Source organism: Parus major, chromosome 5 (genome assembly GCF_001522545.3).
Source record: "Parus major isolate Abel chromosome 5, Parus_major1.1, whole genome shotgun sequence".
NCBI classification, from domain to species: domain Eukaryota; kingdom Metazoa; phylum Chordata; class Aves; order Passeriformes; family Paridae; genus Parus; species Parus major.
In genome coordinates this window covers 41,774-66,583 of record NC_031774.1, presented here as the reverse complement: position 1 = coordinate 66,583, position 24,810 = coordinate 41,774, and the positions used below count along the sequence as shown (strand labels likewise).

Genomic DNA, 24,810 nt, shown 5'->3' with positions numbered 1-24,810 from the left:
GGCGGCGGGCAGCGGCGCGGCGCCTGACCGCGGGGCTCCGCTCCGCTCCCGAGGATGCTGCGGGGCGATGCCCGGCGACAGGGAGGACGAGATCTGCCAGAAAGCGCTGCAGCTGCTGGCCGAGCTGTGCTCCGTCGGGGCGGTGGACAACGAGAACTGCCGGGATTTCATCTACTACCTGCGGGACAGAGCCCGGCCCCGCCTCAGCGACTCAGGTACGGCCGCCGCCCTCGGGAGCGCGGGCACCGGCGGCCTCCCTCCGGCCCCGGCCGCGGGAGGAGGGCGAGCTGCCCCGAGCATCCCCGGGCTGCCGGGAGCCGCGGGGAGAGGCCTGCCGGCAGCGGGCGGCCGCGCAGGGAAGGAGCTGGCGGGGGATGCTCCGGTGCCGCGGGGCTGGGGAGGAGGGTTTGCCTGGCGCGGCCCGGGGGAGCACGGCGGTCCGAGCTCGGTGTACCGGGCTCGGCTGTGGCTGGCCGGGATGCGGAGCCCGAACCCGCGGCGGGTGCGGCAGCGCGGGGGGCGGGCGCGGAACTTCGCGCGGAGGTGCTCGGAGCCGCCCTGGCCGGAGCCGCCCTGGCCGTGCTGCAGTGCCGGGGAGCCGGGGCTGCCCCGCTGCCCCCCCGGCACTCGCGGAGCTCGGGGTGAAGCGCCCCGGAGCTTCGTTCGTGGCTCGGTTTAAGCGGAACGCGGTTTAACCCAGCTCCCCTGTTTCCGTATGTCGCGAGATAAAAAACCCGTTCCTCGCAGTTCTGTCGCAGATATTGGGCTGTCGGTCTGACAGGATGCACACCGGGGTGGTTTCTGTGGGTTTGTCAGGTTTATCGTGGCATAACGCTCTTACTTTAAAACTTTAACTTAAGGAAGCTTTCTCATAAGGAAGCTGAGCTCCAGCTGCACAGAAACGTGAAAAGATTGAGGATCTGTCTCTGGACGCAAGGGAAAGGCAAATTGCAGTTTAGAGTCGGAGCTTATTGTATTTATTTTTGCATCATCGAGTTGAGTTTGCTCAGTGTGAGGAGAAATTTAGTGAGTTAAGGCAGAAGTTGATAGACATTTGCAGTGCTGGGAAGCCTTGCTGTTAGATCAGCCAGTCATCGCAGCACAGTGTTCACTGCTTCATTATTCTCTGAAATAAATCAGTCCCTTCAGCATAGGGCAGCCTAACGACACTCTATTCTTAAATACTTTCCTGTAATTCGGTAGCTTGAAGTAACACTCAGAGTGCAACTTCCTGACAAATCCTCGGATATGCAGAAGGCCTGGAGAAAACAAGTACAACTAAGTGAAAAAAAAAAAAAATGTGGAGGAAAAAGATGTGCTGTCACCAATAAATGAATAAGGAATTTTCCATCATTCAGTTTGCTTGTATCCATAGCTATTTGCAGCCGCTCTGGCTTTTCACTACTTAAAATATTCAAATTGGAGTGATTCATGCAATGTTTGATAGGGATTCTTTAAAAGTAGGCAAATTTAATTGTTTGGTTCATATAGGCAGATTTAATTACTTTGTTCATATAAGCAGTAATTTTTAAGACAGACACCTGTGATTTTCTGTAATTTTCATTTACTAAAGGATCAGGCACGTATTTGTATATCAGGTCATGATTCCAAAGCCGTCTATTTGAGTCAGTGCTCACTTTGGATACGAAGCTACTTGAGATGCATGTGGAGACTTTAACCTCCGCCACTTGGATAACAGCTTTTCGGATTTCTTTCAGAAGCTACCTGCTTCTTTTTTTTTTTTTTTTTTTTCACCAGCCTCGGGCAAAAAGAGTACCTGGCATCTGTTTGGGAGTGATTTTAAAACACGGTGTGCTCAGTAAAAATTTATCACCTCTACCTAAAGACGAAGGGAAAAAAAAAAATTTGAAAAAAAGCGTGTTTATTTCTACCTGTGTTGCTTGAACTGTTATTATACAACAGCCTTCTGGTGTTGTTGTGAACCTGCTCGATTACACAGAGCAGCAATCCTTAACCTTCAGCAGCCAACGTGCAACAGCAGTGAGCAATTCTGCTGCAGGCAGCATCTTCCCATTGGCCTCAATCTGGACCTTTTCATTTTTTTGCAGCTGCAGCCGGTCTCAGAGGGTCTTAGCAGGCAACGTGTTACCCATAAACCCTGACTTGGGGAATACTTCTGCCAGGCAGGAATTTGTTCCTTTACCTAATCTCCTGTTTCTGTGGTTAGAATGTATTTATTGTCCCGGTTTGGCCGTGCAGGTGGTTTGTTTAGCTGGTGCTCAGTTGTGGGCTGTAAGGAGACAGCGCACATGACTTCCAATGTCAAAATCTTCCAAAATGAAACAACGCACAGTGAAAGGGCAGGAAATACGCTGAGCAAACCCAGCTTGCTTTTATGTAGTGAGTTTCATTGACTTAACAAGGGCAGAACGGCATTCAAAAGCCCTGACAGCTGATCCATTCCCTTTGCAGCCGCTAGAGGCTTAAATAGGGATGTGAGGAAAAGTGGTGCTGAAGGACAGCGTCTCCTTATTTCACAACTGGGCAAAAGATGAGGCTGCCTGTCCTTGGTGCAGCTTCGTGCCCCGCTGGCTGTGAGGCTTCAGTCAGACCGGGTAACTCTTAGGCCACCCAAAGCAGCAACCTGGAAAGATCTGCAGCATCAGAGTGGAGAAAAGCACACGGTTAAGTCTCTGAAGAGGTGCACGACTGGGTGTGGTACGGGGGTTAACACGTGGGGACACGCTTTGAAAAGTGTTGCTGAAATAAAGTCACCACTCACCTAAACCCAGGGACACGGTGGGGACAGTTCTGCAGCACCTTTGGCCGAAGCCAGTCGTGGATTTTGGCTCTGCGCCCTGCCAGGACCTGTTAGAAAAACCCACCCCTAACTGAGGCAGGGAGGGAGCCCAGGGGCTGCTGAGCCTGGTGCCCGCGCTGGTGTCCAAGCTCGGGCTCCTGGTGCCCCTCAGTCCCATCACGGAGCAGCCAGGTCCCTGGAGATGCTCTCCTCTCTTGCTGACATCTGAAGCACTCTGTGCCTCCCTGGGTGGCTCGGCCAGGAGGGGACTGGATGCTCCTGGTGCACGCCACATCTTCCTTTTTCGGTTTTTCAGTAGATTTCAGCAGTTTTCCCCTGTTGTGGGGAGTGCTGTGCGTGCTTCGAGCTCCAGTTTAGGGGCGACTGAAATGTGGGTTTAACACTCTGGTCCACTGGATTTCAAGGGTGACAAGAGTGAGTCAGATTTTAAAGCTTTCCAGAAAGCTAAAGATGCAAATTAGGCATTTAGTGAAAAATCTTCAATTAGTTCAATAAGACTTATATGTCAGAGCAACCTTGAAAATCCCAAAAGGCATCCTTAAGCATTTAGATACCTTAATAAGCTGACTCGTTTTCTGTTCCATTGTAAAATGTCAATAATATTTCTGTATCACAGAAGGGCTTTATGAGGGTAAATTGCAAAGTCTGAACACATTAAGTGTGTAATACATTCATAAAGGAGAGTCAGATGGACCTCTCAGAGATACTCAAGTAAAAACAATGTTTGTCGTATGGGCATTTGAAAACAATCACTCAAGATCGTGGAATAACATCCCATGACACATGATAAAGCAAATATTGTAAAGGAGGAGTGAGCAGAAGAATTCCTTCAACGTGCAAAAAAACCCAAAAAATCCAATAAACGAAAACAGCAACAACAAAACCATGAAAGCAGAAAATCTTGATAGAGGGACTGACCATTAAAAGAAGAATTAAGACAAAAAAGCTGCTGATGAAGATGAGGGTCTTAACAAAAGTCCAGATCACTAATCATAGTGAATTTTCATTAATTTTGTAGTGGAAAAATGAATATAAATACAAAGTAAAGTTTTCTTTTGTATTGCTTTGGATTGCATGTCTTGGTGATGAGCCATCAGGGTCTTATAATATTGTTAATTATGTTCTTTCAAATTGACTAATAGATGCTAAAGCAGAACATGTGATGAATATTGTGGGCATAGTGATGGCCATTAGGCAGAAAGTGTTTTACACTTTACATAAGTATGAGACCAATATTTCACAGTGACAGAAAGCCAGATTTCAGTACTTGATGGTGGTAAAGATAGTTGATAGTCAAGAAATAAAAACACATGGGAGTGGAAATGGGATGGATATTGAAGACTAAATGTCAGAGAAACTGCAGTTACGGTCTTGCAGTAGAATTTCAGCATTTTATGAATCAGTACTTTACTTTTTAATGTCTACTTTCAACTTCAGGACAGAGGAAAAAAAAGCACAAAGAAACAAAAAGCCAAAGAGGCACAAAGGTGTCCTCCCAGCCCTCTTTGGAATGTGAGAGCCAAGGTTTGCTGTGCAGACTGTTGTTCCAGTAGACTGCTCATTCCCTACAAAGCAATTAAATCCTACCCCAGAAGGTTTCCCTTCAATTCAGAACCGAGTTGAAAAGCAAAACCTGTCTTCAGAAAGTAGTTTGATTCCTTAAAAAGGTATTTTTAAATCTCCATACCTTAAATTACTTCCTGATTTATTCCCACCTCACCCCCCAAGTCTTCCAGGAGCATATCATGCTGCAGGTTTGCATCAAGGCACTAAGATTTGTCTAGATAAATGCAAAAAGCATTTACAAGTTTTAAAGACATGAAGAACATTTGAGTGGGTGAAATAACTTCCAGTGTGTTTTTTCCTTTTATTTTCCTCGCCTTGAGCCACTGCTTTCCATATTTTTTAATTTCCTTTTCCTGATAGTATTCAATGTGTCCCACTAGTGCAAGACTTTGTAGGGTAGAGGACAAGTGAATGATATTTCCTCTCATGAGGTCAAATGAATGAACACATGTGAGGCCCAAGTTCCTTTGGGTTTTGAGAACCAAAGTGCTCTTTCCAGAGCTGAAAAAAATACAATGCTGTTATGTATTTTTGACTAAAAATAGGTATTCATTTTCTCTTTGAAAAGTCAGGTACAAGTCTGAAGAAGGTAAGAACAATTACTTCCTGTTGCTTGCATTCTAAAACGTTCTGCTAGTTTAATTCTCTCTAAACAAGGAAGCTCTCAGAGACTTTCCTGACATACTGGAAGAGTTTTAAATAAGTTTTTTTCCTTCAAATCTGTTTTAGAGAGCTAAATTTTGAAATAACTTACAGGAAAGAGAAAATCACGGTCAAAGTAAATGGGCTACCTGTGTACTTAATAATGGCTTGAAACTATAATTAAGGTAAATTAATTTAAAGAAAAGTAAAGATTTTCATTTATTGCAACCACATGTAACATTTTCCTGGAATGCATTTTTGTTCTTTTTGTGGGTAACCTAAAGAGTTGGAGGTGTTTAAGTTATGATTTCCTGTTCAGAACCAGAGAAAAGGACGACTGTAAAGATTTTCCTCATGATAAAACCGAGCTTTGATCAGGCTGGAGCACACTCACGTTAAATACTCTTCAGATATGAAAAAGCCCTGCTCTGCTGAGATCACTTCATATTTTCCAGCCCTGCAAAGGACCTGCAGTGTAGCAGCACTTTAACCTGAGAGGCCAAACATGAGGAGGTTTTCTCCAGTCCCTGTGAGCAAACCTCCCTCCACTGCTGTCCCGTGGCTGCTCCTGGACACTGTGGGGAGCAGAAATGTTTCAGTCTACGAGAAAAAGGCAAAAGGAAGGCGGCTTCCAGCCCTCCCTGGCCTCCACATCCAGATTCAGTGCAGGTGTGGAAAGCAGGAGCTTTCTGGGGCTTCCATTTCCATTTTGGTTTTAGTCCTCCCTTGTGTGGGGACTTCACCAAATGTTTGTTGTTTATGGTCTGCCCTTACACCCCAAAACTTTACTGATGTCTAACACTGTGTTAAATCGACTGATGCCAGCTACACCCCTCTGTATTTAACAGAAAAAAATGTGTTTACTGCTAGAGGGCACATATATAAAAATAATATTTATTTCCTGAAGTCATTGCAAGCCCATTTTGTGGAGTAATGCTGCAAGTTAGAATAACATGCTAACTGAATCAGAAATCAGTTATCTCTACACATGCAAGTTTATGCAAGTCTCTTCCAAGTGTGCAGTGAACATTAAGGAAAACGGGTTATTTGCGAGTAACAAAAATATCTATCACTGAAATCAGCCTGGAGAGTAATGACCTTCGAAAATCAGGATGCCTGGATAACATCCAGTCTGTCTTACACCTGAATTCCCATCCTAAGTGCTGGTTTTGCTGATGAAGAGCAGGAGGTTAATCCAGCCCTTGGACACACAAACTGGTTTTGCCACTAAATCTTGATTTGTCGTAGCTCCTATTTCAATGGGATTTGTCCATTCCTCATAGATGGGGCTGGAGGGGAAGGAATTTTCTAATTATGCTTCTCTTCGAGTTCCCCTTAATCTTTGGGCAGGCCACAGTTTACATTTGTCACAAAAAGCTTCAGCAGAGGTGTTACTGGAACAGATTTATGGGTTATTAATTCCTAAAAACCCCATGTACTTGTGTTACAACAATGACATTTTTAGAATTTTATGATGGTAAAACACTGAATTGTTAGGTATTTGTGTGATCCATGCATTTAGTGACCCAACTACTAATGATCAGCCACGTGTTCCCCCAGATAGCTTTCTGGAAAATTCCTTTCCAAACTAATTTGTGTGAGTTTAATTACACTGACAATTCAGAGACCTAGAAATGTAAGTCCAAAATTATTGCTGTCATAACAGCAGATCTGCTTAAACTCAGTCTCGAGGCTGTGCAGCTCTGCACCAACTTTGATGTGCAATATGTAGAGGCTGAGCACAAACTGCAATTTATGTATTTTTCTTTCAAACCACATTTCTAGGGTTTAGCTCTTCCCTTGCTGAAAATAATGATCATTGTTGATGTAGTGCAAATCTGTACTTAAGAACATTGCACTGTACATCTTTTGCTATATTTTGTCATTCATTTAAGCTCTTCTGTGGCTTTATTTAGACCAAAGAGATAAAGAGAGATTATTTTGACCTAAAGCTTTATGTCCCTTTCATATCTCTAACAAAATTTTAGCCCAAAGGATAAGAATTTATAATAATTAATTACAGATGCTGTCAGTTGCAACTGCAGCTCCAAAAGTTCATTATCTTACAAGATCAATCTTTTTTGCATGCTTTGTGGTTCTGCTAAATAGAGAGTACTCAATCCATTTATTTGGGGAGTACAAAAAGAAGGTGCTATGTACAACAGGTGGCATTTTGCACATTTCTTGCATTTGCTTTTGTGATCACACTGGGTATTGTGTGGCTTAAGCTGCTCAAGACCTTCAGCTGCCTCTCTTTTTTGGGATTTAGGCATTCATTAGCCCAGTGAGATCACTTTGGCTTCCTTTGGCAGGATTTGATCCTGTGTATCTCCCAAGGTTAGCTGGAATTCAGAAATACAGTAAACACAGTTGAAACTGGCCTGTGTGTGTGTGTTTTAAGCCAATTTACAGTTGATGTGTGTCTACCAAAGATAAATGTTGGAAGAGTCTATAATCTGTCAGAAAAAGCTTTCAGATTATTGCTCTAAATCCACCATGTTAACAACAACAACAAAAAAAATCAGGCACTAATGAATTTGGAGTAAAAATTTTCAAAGGGCTTTTTTAAAAACCTTCCAAATTTCTTTTTAAAATAAGAAGAATGAGGATTTGAAATAGGATAAAATAAAAATAAGAAATAGGATATTTTCTAGAATAGGAAATAGGATAATTCCTGCCAGGATATTTTCTCACTTCTTTTTTGTTTCAGATACACATAAAAAGAAAGCCTTGCTGACTTCCCATGGATATATGGCTCTTTGTACACAGATCCATCAGGAAGTTTGTTTAGAGTATCCTAATTCTGTCTTACAGTCTGTGAAACTCCCTAAAAACTTCCTTTCCCCCTGTGATGGACCTTTCCTGTGTGTATACAAAACACTAAATATTTATCTTTGAAAATTTCTTCTGGTCAGCCAGTCTTCATCATTGCCAGGTTACTTTGTGCCTGGCTTCTCCATCCCTGTCCCAAATTCTGTGTGTATCTACACCAGGGTTCCACTGTTTGCCCACTGGGCTGTTCCCACTCCATTTCTCAAGCAGCATCTCATTTTATTTACTGCCCCATTTTTAATCTCTTTAATTCATCTCTGGTTTAGTTCTCCGGCTTCAGCAATATGGTTCATTTTCTTCTCACATTTAGTGAGCTTTCAGAATTTAGTGAGAGTTTCAGTGGCTGTGTAATCAGTCAGTATATAGAGTTTGAAGCATCTTACACACTTATCTCAGCTATGTAAAATCCCTTTAGAGTTCCCTTTTAAAACTTTCTGCTGCTTTTGTCTTTTGCAAGAGCTTCATGGCTATGGAGCTCATGGTTTCACCAGTACATATTAAGATATTCCAAAATCTAAGACATTCTCACATCTATCCAATTTATAAATAACTACGACTTGTAATTCCATACAAATTATCCTACTCTTAGAGAAGGGAATGTACAATGCAAATTAGAAAATGATCAATGAGACCGACAGTGTTACGATCTTCTGTTGCCATTTGCAGCAGATGTTTTACCCATTTAAAAGTTCATTTTTTTTCCCCTAGAGAAGTGAAAGGGATAAGATTAATGCCTTGTTATTCCATCTCTTTTTGGAAAGCCCACCCTGAATAGGCTGATGTCAAGTATTCACTGTGCTAAGTTCTCTCTGCACAGCAGAAAGGAGGAGTTTCTGGAGGCTGGCTGCAGGGAAATGCAGCAGGTATTGAGATGTTCTCGCTGAGCTCTGTCCTACTCCCTGTAGTAGGGCTGATGTAAGATCTGTGTAGCGGCAGCATTACCTGCTGTAAAGAGATTTTAGGTCCATTAGCAACTAAATACAAGAGAAAACAGATCTGGTATTGCTGCAAAAATAAGTAAAGCTCTAAAGAGGAAATTCTCTTATCTGTACAATTCCATTTATTTAAAGCTATACCAATTTACTCGGGGTAATACAAGACACAAATCCAAACCAATTGCTCAGATTTTGCTTAATTATGTGATTGTGCTCTCTCCTGCAATAGCTCATGTCATCAAGAAAGGTTCCTAATTCACCAGATGCCACTAAGGCATCCATGATAACAAAACTCCAATGGAAACTTTCCTTCCTTTTTGTTTTGAGAAATATTAAAGATGAGTGTAACGAGTTAAAAAATTAAAACTTAGAGAAATTAGGCTTAGCAGGTAAAGGGGAGGTGAGGGGCCGAGCCGGTTTTGTCCATTTGGTTTGTTTGTTCCAAGTTCTGAGGTGCTTCACAAACCAAGAGTGGAGAAACCTCGAGGCGCACATAGGGAATGGAGCCGGTGGGAGGGGAAATACGGACTGGCTCACGCCCGGAGAACGGAATGGAGTCGGTAACTCGGAAAACACGGACTGGATTACTCGCGGATTACAGAATGGAGTCAACTGGAGGGAAAACCCGGATTGGATCTTTCCCGGAGTACAGAATGGAGTCAGTTGGTAACTCAGAAAACACGGACTGGATTTCTCGCGGAGTACAGAATAGAGTCAGTCAGTAAACTTGGAAAACCCAAACTAGAGTTGTCCCGGGGTACAGAATGGAGTTGGTTGTAGGGAAAAACCAGACTGGATTTCACCCGGAGTACTGAATGGAGTCAGTAACTCAGAAAACACGGACAGAATTTCTCCCGGAGTACTGAATGGAGTCAGTAACTCAGAAAACCCGGACTGGATTTCTCCCGGAGTGCCAAATGGAGTGGGTAACTCAGAAAACACGGACAGGATTTCTCCCAGAGTGCCAAATGGAGTGGGTAACTCAGAAAACATGGACAGGATTTCTCCTGGAGTACGGAATTTACAGAGCACGGTGCCTGTCACTTGTTCTGCTCAGGAGATGGAGCTGAGGGGCAGAACAGGCAGCCAGGCCTCTGAAGGGAGACATGAAATTCATATTCCCGAGGGATCAAAGCACACTTGCTGTCACTTGGAAATTAGAGTTAGCACAGCTGAAGCCTGGGGTTCTGAGGACCTGTCTGTGGGGACATAGTGGACAGGAGAGGCTGTGGATATACCATGTTATACCTCTGTTGGAAGAAGTTCTAGTTCTCTTTTATATTACACTAAAACTTGCCTTTTCTCTCCTGATTTTTGAAGCCTTTTGAGCTTCTTTATGGAGTTTGCTGCAGGGAAAAAAAAAATAGATGAAGCAGATCTGTCCAAATTCTTTGTCAGTCCTGGGGTCCTATCACTTGTTTGTTGACTGGTGGATTTTTGGGGGTTCAGCAGCTTTCTAAGGCAGCAGAGAAATCATGATTTGATGCTGACATTTGGGCTGTGGCTAATGAGGAAAGAGAAAGCTTGGCCATGGTGGCTTTCCCTAATATGGAAAAGTTGCCACCTTGACTCTTCCCTGTGCAGCAGCCCCACTGTTCCTGCCAGCTTCTCTTAGCTGCAGAAGGTGTAACATTTTTATATCTGCTCTCCTTCTCAAGTTAATGTCTTGTTCCTGCCTACCTTATTCGTTCTGTACCTGTCTCTTATTCTGTTGTCATTGTGTTATAAAGAGAGAATTGACTAGTCAAGATGATTTCTTCCCTGCTGCTGCCAGGAGCCAGTGATGATAAAATAGCTAAAAGCAGTTCCCAAAATAGCGGTGCACAGGTATAGGTTTGCCAGAGCGATTTGATAGCGATTACTCTATCGGTCCTTCTGTAGTGTTACAAATCAGACCCAGCACTGTGAACAAAAAGAGCTCTTTCTTCCTTTGATGGATTTTTCTTCTTCCTCTTCTCTTTTTCTCCGGAGCTGAAAACGAGAACAGACCTTAATAGCAAAAGGACTGGCAGCATCTTCAGCCACTTCAACTTTTCTTTCCTTCCCAGATTAGAGGGAAGCAATTTTTTCACCTTCAGGAACATCCAAAGTTCAGTCTCAAGATTCAGGTCTTATCCTAAAGGCTCTGTGCACTGAGAGAGAAAGCAGTAATTTTGTTAAAATGGAGGGCTTGGGATTTAACATTTTTAGTCATTTACCTCCCTTTTTTCTGTACCCCTCTCTGTGTGGAAGATTTCCAGTGGTAGTTGTTGCCATGGCACTAAGCAGGACGAGGTGTCTACTCCAGTCTCAAAACTGGATGTTTACGGCCGTATTGTGAAAAATGATCCCTTCTGACAACTGGGGGTTGTTTACGCGGAATTAACACACTGCTCCTCTTCTTCCAAAGTGAAGAGAGGCTCTTCAGGTCATTCCCTGTGTGTCAAGACAAATGTGAGTTTCAGCAGTGCTGGAAGAGCCTCAGAATTAGCTCTGTCCTTCCACTCCCTCGTTAGCTGTTCAAATGAACAACCGCTTCACGCCCTGCCGAGCAGCTGATTGGCCTTGGAGGGCAGAAGCATCTGAAGCAGTATTAATGTTTCATTCAAAATCCTGAGAGCCAGGGAGGAAGGGAATTAGGGAATTCAAAACCCCAAATCAGCACTGCCTTTTATTTCACCAGGTCCTGTTCTCTTGAGCAGCATCCCTAATTTTCTTCCACACTGGATTTCGTCTGGAAAATCCACCACTGGATGGTCGCTGCTGCCTTTGTGAGATGTTTTTGCCCAGGGTAAATTTAACAGCTCCCTTCCCTTTGCTTTTCTTTCTCCATTGTCTGCTCCTTCTCCCCAGCCCTGTTGACAGTATCTGCTATGACATATGCTGTGCAGGAGATGGAGAGACAAAGAAACTGTGCAAGTCCCTCCATCCTCTCCTCTTTTCATTTCTCAGGTCTTCACTGATGCATCAAGGCTGGTGAAATTCCCTTTTTATTTTCTCACCAAGCAAAGCAGACCAGAAAGCTGAAAAATTAGTGCCTTAAAATACGATCTCAAAGATATGTGAGCAAAGTGGATGTGATAAAGCAATCAGTAAAGGGGTGTAGAGGATTGCATGACAGCAAGAACAGCCAGCTGCATCTGGGAAATATGTAAGTCCTTGGACTCCAGCAGTATAAAACTTCCCGAGCTGTAAAAGAAGAGCAATTCTTTCTTTTTTTGTGGCAGTCCCAGAGGTTTGAAACATGGTTGGCAACTAATAATTGCAGCCATAGAGTCATTGACTTTGAAAGAAATATCCCCTCACAGTGGGCATTCACCTAAGATCTTGGATTAATTGTACATACTATAGCACATTCTGGGGTTCTTAAATTTGCAGATGCTGCTAACAAATAAAAATAGTTTTATTAGGACAGGAATAGAAAAAATGTTAGATACAGAAGTGTTGCATAACCAACCTTGATGAGCAGGGAAGCACCCCTTTAGCAGCATTTCAAGAAGTACTGTTCCCAGTAAATGCCAGCAAATAGATCCTAAATCCCTAGGTCCATCCTGAGATGAATATTAATATTGTTGTTTGTAAAAACCCAAATGTTGCTTATTCTATGCAAGAATGGGGAAGAAAAAAAAATCAGGGGAAAAAGCCAGCTTTGACAGAGTATTTCCTGACTCAGCAGTTGAATGATCAAGGTTGAATCAAGGTAATGGAAGAACTTCACCCCAGCTGAGGAGGACTGTGAACACACAAAACAGCACAGGAGGTGCCTGCCTGTAATTCCTGCTAATCAAATATTACTCAACAGTGTGTCAAGACAAATGTGTTTGGCTCAGGGATGTTTTTTAGAGACAGGAATCGTGTTTTAGCTGGCTTCAATAGATTACTAGTTGAGGACTGTGAAAACTGAGGCTGTTTTTTTAATTGTGCCAGGCACTTGAGATGTGATCTTGTAGGAATCTGTCAGTGCTGGTTTTCCCTGCCCTTTCAGCTGTTTTTTCAGTACTTATATGCAGTAAAAATTCCATCTAGTGCCCTGTCTGTAATCAGCAGAGAAAGCAGGGCATGTCTCAAGTGTGATGCCAGTAAAGCATTGAGCAGAAAACGGCCCAAAAAGCAGCCAAGAGAAAACAGCGGGCCCAAGGATTTAGGTGGAAAGTAGCCTGTCTGAATATGGCTCACTCTATTTCCATAGCAAACACAAAATAACAGCCTGGGCTTTGTTGGAGGCTCTCAGCACTTTACTCTTATAAATAATAAACAGAATACATTTTCTCCTGTGTGGGTTAGCAAATAGAAATGTGCCTCTGTTATCAGCAAGGAAGCCATAATTGAGAGGCAGTGATTTTGTGGAATACACATTCAAAAGTAGGACTAAATAAAAGCATGAGGAGGATTTCAAAACTTCCATTTCTGTGCAGGTTTTCATGTTTAGCTATGGAATTTATTCATTATACTTTTTTGCAAGCTTGGATTTACATTCTGAGACTCAAATCGTTCCACTCACTCCAGCCTGTGTCTGACACAGCAACAGCTCTAACAGGGTAACTTTAGGTAATCTCTTGCATATCCCAGCATTTTGCCATTTACTGCCCCATTTTCAGCATGATTTCAGAGTTTTGAGCGTTTGCTTTCATGGCCTGGCTTGGATTGCAAATGCACATCTTGGTGTGACACCGTTTGAGACTGAAACTGAAAGGAATGTGGTCATGGTAATCCTCTTCACATTTTTGTAGCAGAAATGTAGAATAAAACATATTTTTCTTGGAGAGGGACACATTTCTAATGTTCTCCATTTCCATTTTGTGTCCCACTCACATTTGGGATTAAAGAGTGTATTTTTACTGGCTCTATTTACTTGTTGTGTTTCATGTTTAGGAAACTTATAGTATTAACTACCCTTGCTTGAAAGTCTAGAGAAATTAAAATGGGTGGAGTTTCCTCAACAGCCCACTAACAGCAAAACTTTCACAAGTCTGGAAGTTTGGAACATGTAATTCTTGGAAGTGCTTGATCCTTTTCTCTTCTTCTTTTCTGACAGTTTTTTTCTTAATTAAAGTAATCACATGCTTGCAGGTGGAAAGTTTTCTGGTTTTTTAACATTCACATTTAGTCATTTGAAAAATTATTCTTTCTTTTCTTGCAATCACCTGAGTCAACCCAATGGTGGGAATCATTTTGATTTTAAGGACACGGGATCCCAGGGACTTCCTGAGAAAAGGATGTGTACAAGTACCTGAGTCTAAAGAAAAAATTTAATGTTCATGTAATTCAGTTTTAGGTATGGGTTTTTTTTTTTGTAATACAATCAAGCTATTAGAGAAGTGATTTTATTTTATTATTTCAACCTCATTTTCTTTATTTATTTTGAACTGCCATGTCTAACTAGGATAAGAAGTAGATACTGGTGAGTGTCTTATCCCACCTGTGTTGGATGACAAGGAAGAAAGTACCAAGTTGTCAAAAAATAAAAATTATCCTAAAATCATTCCAATGAAGTGGCTGAAAAGTTAGCAGATCCCACCAGGGTATTCCAGCTAGCAAGAAAAGTGGGATGTAGCTGTCTCTGGAGAAATCAGAGCCCCGTTACTATTTTTAGAGACCAGAAGATGAAAAAAAACTGTGGCTATAAATTTACCATCCATTCTGTTTGCTTTTCCTTTGGAAGTAGCAGAACTTTTAAGGTTCTTCAAAGTCAAGGAATCCCCCAAATCTGAGTGCAAATCTTGGGGTAGGAGAGATGTGAAAGCTCAGTGTTTCCATGCTGTTCTCTTCAGCATCCTGCAGCAGTGTTCTGGTTTCTGGGAACAAGGGGCTGACACCAACATCTCCCTCGAACTCCCTGTAATTCTGGGAGGGAGATGATGAAAGCAGTGGTTCTCCCCTTGGAACAGGCCCAAGGAAGAGCAGCCATGTGTCTGCAAGAAGAAGGTTTCAAGGCTGCTGGTCCCTTCTCTACATCCCATTTGTTTGTGTGCATCCACCTGGAGAGAGCCTGCTGCGTGCGTCATGTGAAAAGCGTATCACTGATTGTAATTGAACTCATATTGAAAAAACTCTGCCAAACCCCTGATCATAATTTCTCTCCCTGGCAAGGTTGTTTATCTTCTCTTCCTTGTTTATTGCTTGAGTGAAGCTAGCACATTTGAAATTCTGGTTTAGAAGAAGTAGGATACTGTGCAAGTGGTGGTGTTTCGCTGCAGAATAACCCCCAGAGGGATTTGTAATCCCCTGGTGCTATCATCCAGTGGGGAGCCAAACTGAATAATAAGCTTGGTACTATGAATTCAGCCTCATACTCAGCCTCATTCTGCATTGGTTAGCATTGCCTAGAAATTAATTAGTGCTCCGTATTTATGCTATCAATGGCATCCAGAGGCTGGCCTAAACACGCTGGAGCTGCTGGCAGCAGCTAGATGTACGTGCAGATATTTTTTTTCTCCCTCTATAAATACGTGTTGCAGACTGTCTTTTAAAGGAGTTGTTACTTCATCTTCCCCACAGCTAAACACAACCAGACAGCACCTGCTGGACATCAGTCAAAGATGCACAATGACACATAGTTTTCTATTAATGTTTACAGGATTTGGAATGCTGTAATTGATTTTGGCACTGAAAGTGCAGTCTGGTAAATTGCTTGTCACCCTTGTTTCATCCCCGGTCTCATTGAGAGTCTCATATACAATTAACCATAATTGCTATACTGTATTTATTCTAAAGCACACAGCACATTGCTGGTTTGCTGTTTGGTGTTCAAAAATGGTGAGTTAATTGCTTACAGAAACACAACTCAGACTAAGGGCACCTCTGTGGCGAGGGACTTTCCTTCAGAGCAGAAAACTACAGAGCCTTTAACATTGTTCATGTTCCAAACTCATGGCCCTCCTGTGCTTGAGATCTCCCTGACTGCAGGGACAGTCACTTGTGCATAAAGGCACGAGTCAGTCTCCATTTCCAGCTTGTGGGACACAGCAAGAGGAGCTGGATTCCCACCTGGGTGGTTACAGACCGAAGTTACCAAGTTCTTGTGCTGTCTGTAGGACACAGCAATTCCTTCTGCATGTGGAACTGGACAGGAATTCTTTAAAGGAGTGTATTTGCTCCACATCCTCTAGGTCACAAGGTGGAAGCAGCACTGAATGGCTCACATGAATTCCTCTGCCAGTTTATCCTGGCAATATTTTCTATTTAAACAGCCAAGGCTCCAGAATTAGCATGGACTGTCTAGAAACCTCAATAAAACAAAGAGCTTTGCCAAGAAACAGTCTAGGACAGGAAAAAACCAAACAAAAAAAAAGGGTGAAGCCCTTCTCACAGCTCAACAACGGGAATCTGCAAAATCTTCCTTCCCAGGAATGAAGAGCTGCATTGTCTCCTGCTGTCATCCAGGGGCTGGATGCTGGAGGACAGCTCCAGTTCTCAAGTTTAGAATGGGAGCACCTGCTCTTTTCATGTGGTAGTGGATTGTTCAAGGAGGACCTAAATCAGAAAGTTCCTTGCTGTCCTTGCTAAAGCAGAGGATACTCTTCTGTTCTTCACGTTAAGAAACTAGCTGTTCTGATTTTTTTCTGGAGAAAATAATTTCAGGAGGTAAGATACAGATCGAGCTAAATTAACTTAATTAAAGGGAATGCAAATTCAGTAGAATACATTTTCTGGTAGAGAGTGTAGATTCTACTTGCTGCAAGCACAAAATATCTCCAACAGTCTGGCTGTGACAAATAGTGGCAATAATTGTACGTCTAAAACGTTAAAAATATCTTCTATCAGAATGCTGGATGAAAAGAGGAATTTTTAATTTCCTTTTTTAACTCTTGCAAATTAAAAAACAAGCCTAAGTACCATGGACTGATTTCCAGGATATTCAAACTAGTTTAGATCTGACTTTTAATCCAGTTAATTATTTTGCTATTCTCCATTCAATTAATTATCAGATTAAGGTTCTTATGTAATATGTAAAATGGTCTTTTGATAATGAAAGATTATGAAAGAAATGCTGCAGAGTTTGCTTCAGAAGAAAGCGCAGCAAGATTGAAATCTGCAGAATTCCAGCTTGAAAGAGGCTATTAACTTTGATAGCAATTGCATGTGCCATTACAGTTCCATATTCCACAGGAAAATGGGGTGCACCACTTGGGGCATGGAAGACAACCAAAAATCTTCACTGTAGGAATCATTTAAGATTTTTATATATATATATATATATATATACACATACAGAAATACCATCCCTCAGATTTTCTGCTTAGATTTTCTGGAATTGCTGCATTTATCAAAACCTCTATTTCAGTTTTTTTTATTACAGATGTTGATTGTAATTGATTTGGAAAGTTGTGGTTGCACAGGAAGGACAGAGAAAGGCCAAGAAGATGATTAGAGAGATGGAGCATCTCTCCTACAAGGAAAAGCTGAGAAAATGGAGTTTGTTCAGCCCAAAAAGAGGAGGTGACCTAATTGTGGCCTTCCAGCACCTGAAGGGAGCCCACAGGAAAGAGGGAGAGGCTCTTTGAGGTGACAGGACGAGGGGAAATGACTTCACACTGAAGGAGAGTAGGTTTAGATGAGATATTGGGAAAAATTTCTTTTCTGTGAGGGTGGTGAGGCCCAGAGAAGTTGTGGGTGACTCATCTCTGGAAGTGTCCCAGGCCAGGTTGGATAGAGCTCTGAGCAACCTGCTCTGTTGGAAAGTGTCCCTGCCCTTGGCAGATGGTTTGGAAAGCAGATGAATTTTAAGGTCCCATCCAACCCAAACCATCCTATGATTCATGGTATTTCAGTCTTCCTGGAATCCACTCTGGAAAAAAAAAAAGAAATTCTTCTGTTTTACAACCTAAGAATTGATGCTCAGCATGAGTTTTTTTCACTCTGCAGGGTTGGTGACGTGGCTTTTCAGCTGCCTGTGTCACTTTCCTCCTCCAAAATCTGTTCATGCTCTCAGTCCTTCACGTGTTGGCCGTGTGCCTGCGGCTCCCAGGAAGCAGGTGCGTTTGGAGAGATGACAGCTTTCTCAGGACTCAGTTATTTCATTAACTCCTTTTTAACTGGGTTATTTGAAAAAGCTGGCCCACCTGCCTGCTGGGCAATACCTTGCTTGTGTGCTAAGCTTGTCAAACTCCCTGTGTCCCTTCCATTTGGTTGTGTCACGCCTCTCTGGGAGCACAGGGGAGTTTCTGGACTCACAGTGAGGAGTGAGAAGATCCAGGTTCCATTTTTAACTTTTCAATCCGTTTTACAAAGGCTCTCCATGAGATCTATGCCATGTCTTGTGTTTCTGCTCCTATTTCTAAAAAGGCATTTAAGTAACTCTGGCATTTTTAGAGGGAAAAGCTACTTAGTGATAAATGGTTTAATCACTGAGATCATTTAACAGCTTTGTTCTACAGTCTACTTGGTACTGTGAATAGAAAAACAAACAATTCTTCAAATATCCACTAGGGTCTCTGAGCACATTCCTGCACTGTTTACATTCCATTAACGTTCTTCAGATAGAGATTTACTCAGGGTGCTTTTAACTGTGTATGTCCAGACACATTTTCTTGCTTTCTTGCAGCTTTCATGAGTAAAACTTGAGTAAAAAATAAAAATAAAAATTACTCACCCCATCAACAACGGCAGATTCATTGATTATTTAAATAAGGACAGAAAGCTGTCACTTATGTCTCAGATACATAGCAGAGGTCACTGAACTTAAATAAAGACTGAAAAAAAATAGCTTGAAAATTGCTCTTTAAAACACCTTTTAAACACCTCCAGGGATGGTGGCTCAGCACCTGTAAGGTCAAGGAGGGAAGTTTGCATTTGGCTTTCCCACACAGCTCCTTAGAGCTCAATCAAAACTGAGCAAGCAGCTGTGGCTCCAGCCATACAGATGTGTCCTGCTCATCATCAGTCAATTTTTAGACCACCAAAACCCTGCAGGCAATGTCATTTGTTGAGCTTATGTCAGTGGTCATTTTATATGTGTTTGATATATCAGAATTTTATCTTTCCATCCATGCTGATGTAACTTGGGCTCGGGGTGGTCATGGGTGAGTGTGTGTGTCAGAGGGGAGGGATGGAGAGAGGGAGAGGAACAGGAGGCAAAGGAACACAAAAACCAGTGGAAATGGGTGTGGATCCATCTGCAGCATTGGAAAAATGGAGTGTGTGAAGTGTTCTGTTCATTGGCATAGATGGAAATAGATTAAAATCTTCAGGGCAGTTTTAAAATATTAACCATTCTTATTCTAATTGCTGGATATTTTTAAATGCATTGAATAAACACACTTCTTTAAAGTGGTTGGTACTCTTAAATAAGGTTCAAGATGCAGCCATTGCTATAAATGACATTTTGTGTGAACATGGGGACCTCTGAATCTTTCTCTGGCCTTAGTCTCTGGTGTTCACAAGGTTCTTGAGTTGTGGCTCACAGTGATTTTAAATATCTAAAATAAAAACACCTCCTGCTTTTCTTAGGTCCAAAATGCACCACGATGCCCCTTGCAGCTTTTGAAACTTCCAGACAGATGCAAGGCTAATGCATTTGGTGAAGTTACTATCAGCCTTAAAACCCTGAAATGCTGAAGCATTACTATCTTGACCTTTATGTCAAGATGAATGAAAAGAAAATTAACTTCTAAGACAGCAGGCCATTCTGCAGGGCTGCATTTGTTGGAAAATGTCTGGTTTAGCATAGAGGCAGAAGGGCAAAAATAGGCTGTTTTTCAGAGATGCTGAAATATCTTAATCTTGATGGTTGCCAGAATTTCTGTCCTTAAAGAACTGGTCATTGATGCTGTTCTGTGGCATTTCTGTTTTATTATTCTGTGGGTACAAAGCTCTGGATGTTGTTAAGAGGAGAGATCTGCAAATGTGGAAGTTGGCAGCACATAGCTTTGTATCAACGTTCATCTTTGTCCCTTGTCCCCCACCTGTCTCCTCCTAAAGATTTCTTTTTTTTTTAGGAATGCAGGAGGTTCTCAGAGCTCCTAAAGATTTCTTTTCCTCAGGAATGCAGGAGGTTCTCAGAGCTCCTGACCTTTTCACAGTGGATGATTTGTTGAGCCTGCCCCTTTTGCTCTGTGGCAGGGCCACGTTTCTCCAGGTGCAGGTGCCCAGTTTGACTCAGGGAATTTAAGGGCACATTAATGCATTAATCTTCCTGAGTCACTGACAGAAGTTTCACATCCCATCTGTGAACTTTGACATTTATTGGAGAGCAGCAACCCCACAGTTGCTTCACTGATGCTAAAGTGCATGGCCCAGATCTTGATTTTTTTTTTTTGTCCTCTTTTTAATCTGTCATAGCTCAATCAAAGTGCTTAAATCAGCAGCTGTGGAGAGAAAAGCCCTGAATTCATCCCTCAGTGAGCCACAGTTCTTTCAGTTTGCTGCTCCCTGAGAAAGCTGCACATTTGGATGCCTCCTGCCCACTGTGGAGTGAAAAAATACAAGGAGAAAAACCCCTCGAGCTGTCCAGTTTCAATTTTACATTCATGGCTAAGTACAACATGAAATGATTTCAGTTCATAAGAAATTGCTCAGTTCTTAAGAGCTGTTGCTGCTTGTTCTTTCTACAGATTTCTTTTAATAAAATGTCTTGCATGGCTGTTCAATTAAACCCAAGAAAACAGAAATCCAGATAGATTCAAATCTTACCCAAAGCATACATTCTTTAGTATATGCTTAGCAAAAACAAGCAAGTTGAAGTTATTTTCCATATTCAGATTTGCCAAAATTAGGAAGGCTTCCAAGACCATCTCAGCTTTAAAATAATCTATGTCTAGGAATGAAAAAGCAGAAGAGCAGTCTGAATGATAATTTTATCAAATCTGTTTCTCATTTCTGTTCTTTAGCTTCTGTTCTTTAGCTGCTAACATTCCTAAGATGTTTCACTTTAGATTTCTCATGATTTTCTCTGTTTTCATATCTGTTCTACAGTTTTCTCTTAGACAGTGCTGTCGACAGACAAGACATTTGGACTTGATCTTAAGGATCTTTTCCAAACCAAATGATTCTATTATTTTATGACTTCCAGAATTACCCACTCCTAAGTCTGAAAGTCCTAAATTTTTGGGGTTTTTTTTGCTGTCTAATAAGGGAGTATGAATGGGAAAAAAAATTAAATATTCCATATTTTTTTTCCTAACAGTGAATTCATAGTAGACATGACTTGATGGTAAATCATTAATTCATTATCTTTCCTAGTAGTAAATATTCCTGCCAGTAAGGCTTCCATCACACCCTAATACTTTTGGCTCTTCCTTAAATGTAAATCAAGTATTGTAAATATTGAACCACTGTGAATTGCCAAACTCCCATAATGTAGACTTGGAGTAGTTGATTCTGAAAAGGAAGCTAATTAAATAATTGACCTCGTTTCCATTGCAAGCAATCTGACTTTAAAAAGAGGCTTCCACTTCTACTCTGTGTGAATTGTCCAGAAAAGTAATACTGTCTTTTTATTTCTTACATAATTATTTTAAAAAAAGAAAACAGAACCAAAATACCCAAACAAATTATGAAAGGTTCAAAAATAGATATTTTTTGTTAGGTTATTCAAAATCAGAAAGGCTAAGGGTTTCCACAAGATTTAATAAGATTACAGAGAATGGGAGACCACTGGTATGTGAAATTCAATGCTTCTAGTGGGGAAAAAGATTGGAAGTTTGAAAGAAAAATACAGATTTTGACTAGAACTATATGAGCAACACAAATCCTATTAACCATTTGTCAGTCTCTGTGAAAGGATCTTGTAATCATATTCATCCCATTCTAGATTTGTGTGTCTCTATTTAGGAATTAGTGTGAAACTTAAATTCTGCTGAAGCTCCAACAGCCCTTCACCCTCTTCAGTGCTCTGTCCACATCTCCCAGTCCTTCATATTCATTTAATTTCCCAGATTTTGGTGTTCCTGCCCCTGGCAGAGGGGTTGGAATGAGATGATCTTTAAGGTTTCTCCCAACCCAATCCATCCTATGATTTTATGATCTCTCTAGCTGTTGTTTTGAGCACTTTGGTACAATATTATTGTACAGTTTTTTACAAATGGGAAATGAAATGCTGCTCTGTCATTTCCTTTAGTACTCTAAAACACTTTACTATTATTGCAACTTACTGGGCTTTCAAGGACTCTAATGGAAGTTGGAGCTTATTGGTGTGGTTCAAAAAAGCTGTTTGCTTTTCCATAACCTGGGGACTTCCTGCTGCAGGCTCTATACTGCAGAAATAAGTGGCAATTCCTCCTCATTATTATTCACAGGGTCATAATATTCAAGAGTAATGTGTGCTTGGATGGCTTAGTCATTAAAATATTCACAAATCTTGACGGTTTCATAATTTTTAACACACATAATTTGTCCAGAGAAACTTCTACTCGAAAATTTCTCCTACTTTATTCTTTATTCATTCTCCATCATTCGTTTTGCTCTTAAAACCTTTCATTCTGCTAATGAGGGAGCATACACAGTATTTGCCAAAAGTGACTAGTCATTTTGTATGACTAGATGAGAAGTTGAATTCTTCAATTACTGCATGAACTCCTATTTTGCATAATATAAAAAAAAATAAAAATAAAAAGCCAGGATAAACACTTGCAAAACATTAATTAACAGCTCCTCTCACAGCGAAGGATCCTGCAAGAAAAAGGAAAGTCTATCATGTTAATTGTTTTCTTGGAATAAATAATCTGATTCTGTGATTTAAGACACGCAAAGAAGAAGCAGAAAAAGTCACTTTACTCCTACAAAACAGGACTGCTTGCTGTGAAGGACCTCACAGGCCTGATGCTCACAGGAATTTGCAGTGTGAGTGTCTAACCCCAGAATTTCTTTCCCAGGTGTAACATCAGCAGCTTTCCCTTTTAGCTAACAAGACACAAGCATGCCTCAAATGCCAAATGGCTTTTAGAAGATTTCATGTTCCTTTGCTCCAGCTACCTTTCCTGTCCTGTAAATGTATCACTCTCCATGATTCTGCCTAACAGGGTAAAATAGAGCCATTAAAGCCCTCTCCATACACAGAGTGCTTGAAAGTCTGGCTTGGTATCTTTACAGCTGCTGTCCTCTCTTCTGTTATATTTTCATTTATGGATTTATTTTTTTTTAATTTTTCCCAGTGTGTAATATTTTACACTCGGTGTTAGGAAACCAGAGGTATACATATATATATATATTATTTCACACATTTTATCACTTGTGTGAAGTGTGCATGGAAAAAGAATTCATTATTAAGCAAAAAGAACCAAGAATGAGGCACAAGAACCTGGAAAAATCTTATTGCAGTCGTGATTCTGCAGATATGAAAAATTCTTTTCCTTTTTTCTACTGTCTGTGTCACTTGTGGAGCAGAAGCTTCAGTTTCCAGCAGAGGAAAACATCATTTTTTGTCAGTAGATACTGAGCAGGTTGGCAGGGAAAGATGCAAGCCCTGGGACATACGACTCCTCTCAAGTCTGTCTATAAAAATCACTGCTCAGCCAGCCAGCTGTCTGATTAGTAAAGGCTTTCTTGTCACTTACAAACTGTAGCACAATATTATGTGTCAGCTAAGTTGTCAAAGAAATTCACATTAATGCAGACTAAATATATTAGAGAGCTGGTGTGCAAACAGTAATAAATTCTTCTTAGAACAAGTTCACATACAATTTTTACAGTAATGAATCAGCTAAGTACGAAGTGACCTTGCCTGAATTGCAAACAAGACATTCTGCTTACATAACTTTCCTTCTTGATAAGCAAAACCTTTCTTTTTGCAAAACAAAAAAAAAGTGTAATTTACTATATTTTGAGTACATTTTTCTTGTTATTTAATGTCCATGAACGATTTCCTTCAGGGTTTGTTGGTTTGAGGTATTTTTTTTTTGCTTAAAGCTTTAGTTTAGTGATCTTATCAATAAACTATGATGCCAATCTTAATGTCAGTTTTGAGTTGTGTCACAAAAATACTTTGCACACACAAATCTCTTACTGCTTTTGCACTTGTTATTGTATTTTATAAGTAATTCTGTATTTTTTCTGTTTGGTAATTCTGATTTCACGTTGAAATCGTGCTGTGAAATTTGTGCAGATTTAAACTAATTGACAAGTACCTCGGTGAAGTGGTAGGATTACATTTATGAGATTTAGTTAACGTTAAGCAATGTCTGAAAAAAACATGAAACAAGTTTGTAACCGAAGCAAAGCCCATGAAGTGAAAGCACACACTGGCAAACTGGAATTTGTAACACTTTTCAGGAATAAAAAGACATGCAAGCCACTCAGAGGATTAGAACAGGATCTTAACCAACACAAGAGCTTTCCATACCCTAAAGCCTACCTAGAAGATGTAGAACAGACAACCAGGGAATAAAAAAAATCACTAAAAGCTAATAACAGCCTCAAATACCAGTGAGACCCAGCTTCAAATACATTTTCAGGGCATGGAGAATGTTCTTCCATGTGAAGCCCTGACACTGATCTCATTTAGGCTGGTTTTGTTGATCCACACACACAGATTTCAGGGTGAGACACAGCTGGAGATGCATGTTATAAAATGAATAGAATTTCTGATTCATTCCTTTGGTTTTCTTGGCCTTTTTCTTGGCCTTCCTTTAAAGAGTTGCACTGAAGGTTTCTAAACACAGTATTAAGGATAATTAACAGCATTTCAGAGAAGAATACATTAGCTGAGAATTATTCCTCTGTCCCAGGAGTCTTTGCCAAGGGACACCTTCCATCCTGAACAAGTTCCAGTTATGTTAATTAAGGAAAACTTGTGAAGCACAGAGGAAACTACAGGGCAATACCAGGATAAAGCTGCTTCAGGTGCTTGATCCTACACTTTCTCTCTGGAAAACTTTGGCTCTTAGACCTCTAGGTTTAAAAAAATACTCCAGTTGCTCCTGCAGTGCAATTACTGAGCTGAAGTAATTAATTATTAAGGCTGCTAACCCTCCTTGGATGTATTTGCACAAAGGAAAAACAATTTAGATTGTCAAAAGCACAGCTAGGATTTAAGCAGTAGGCATTGAATGTTTTCATTGTTTTTTAAGAAACTTCTAAATATATTCCTTAAAATATAATATATAAATAAGACATAATATAATATAATATAATATAATA

The 24,810-nt window shown here is 41.0% G+C and overlaps 1 protein-coding gene across 3 annotated transcripts in view; it reads left to right on the top strand.

The window, feature by feature from the left end:
* The first annotated feature begins 6 nt into the window (after window positions 1-6).
* The window catches only part of SYT9 (synaptotagmin 9), a 66,188-nt gene continuing 41,384 nt past the window's right edge, over window positions 7-24,810 (top strand). For all 3 annotated transcript variants that reach the window (XM_015632275.2, XM_015632274.1, XM_015632276.1), the window contains exon 1: window positions 7-215. In XM_015632275.2, coding sequence (XP_015487761.1) covers window positions 68-215 — 148 coding nt within the window. In that variant the 5' untranslated portion in view covers window positions 7-67. The remainder of the gene's footprint in view (window positions 216-24,810) is intronic.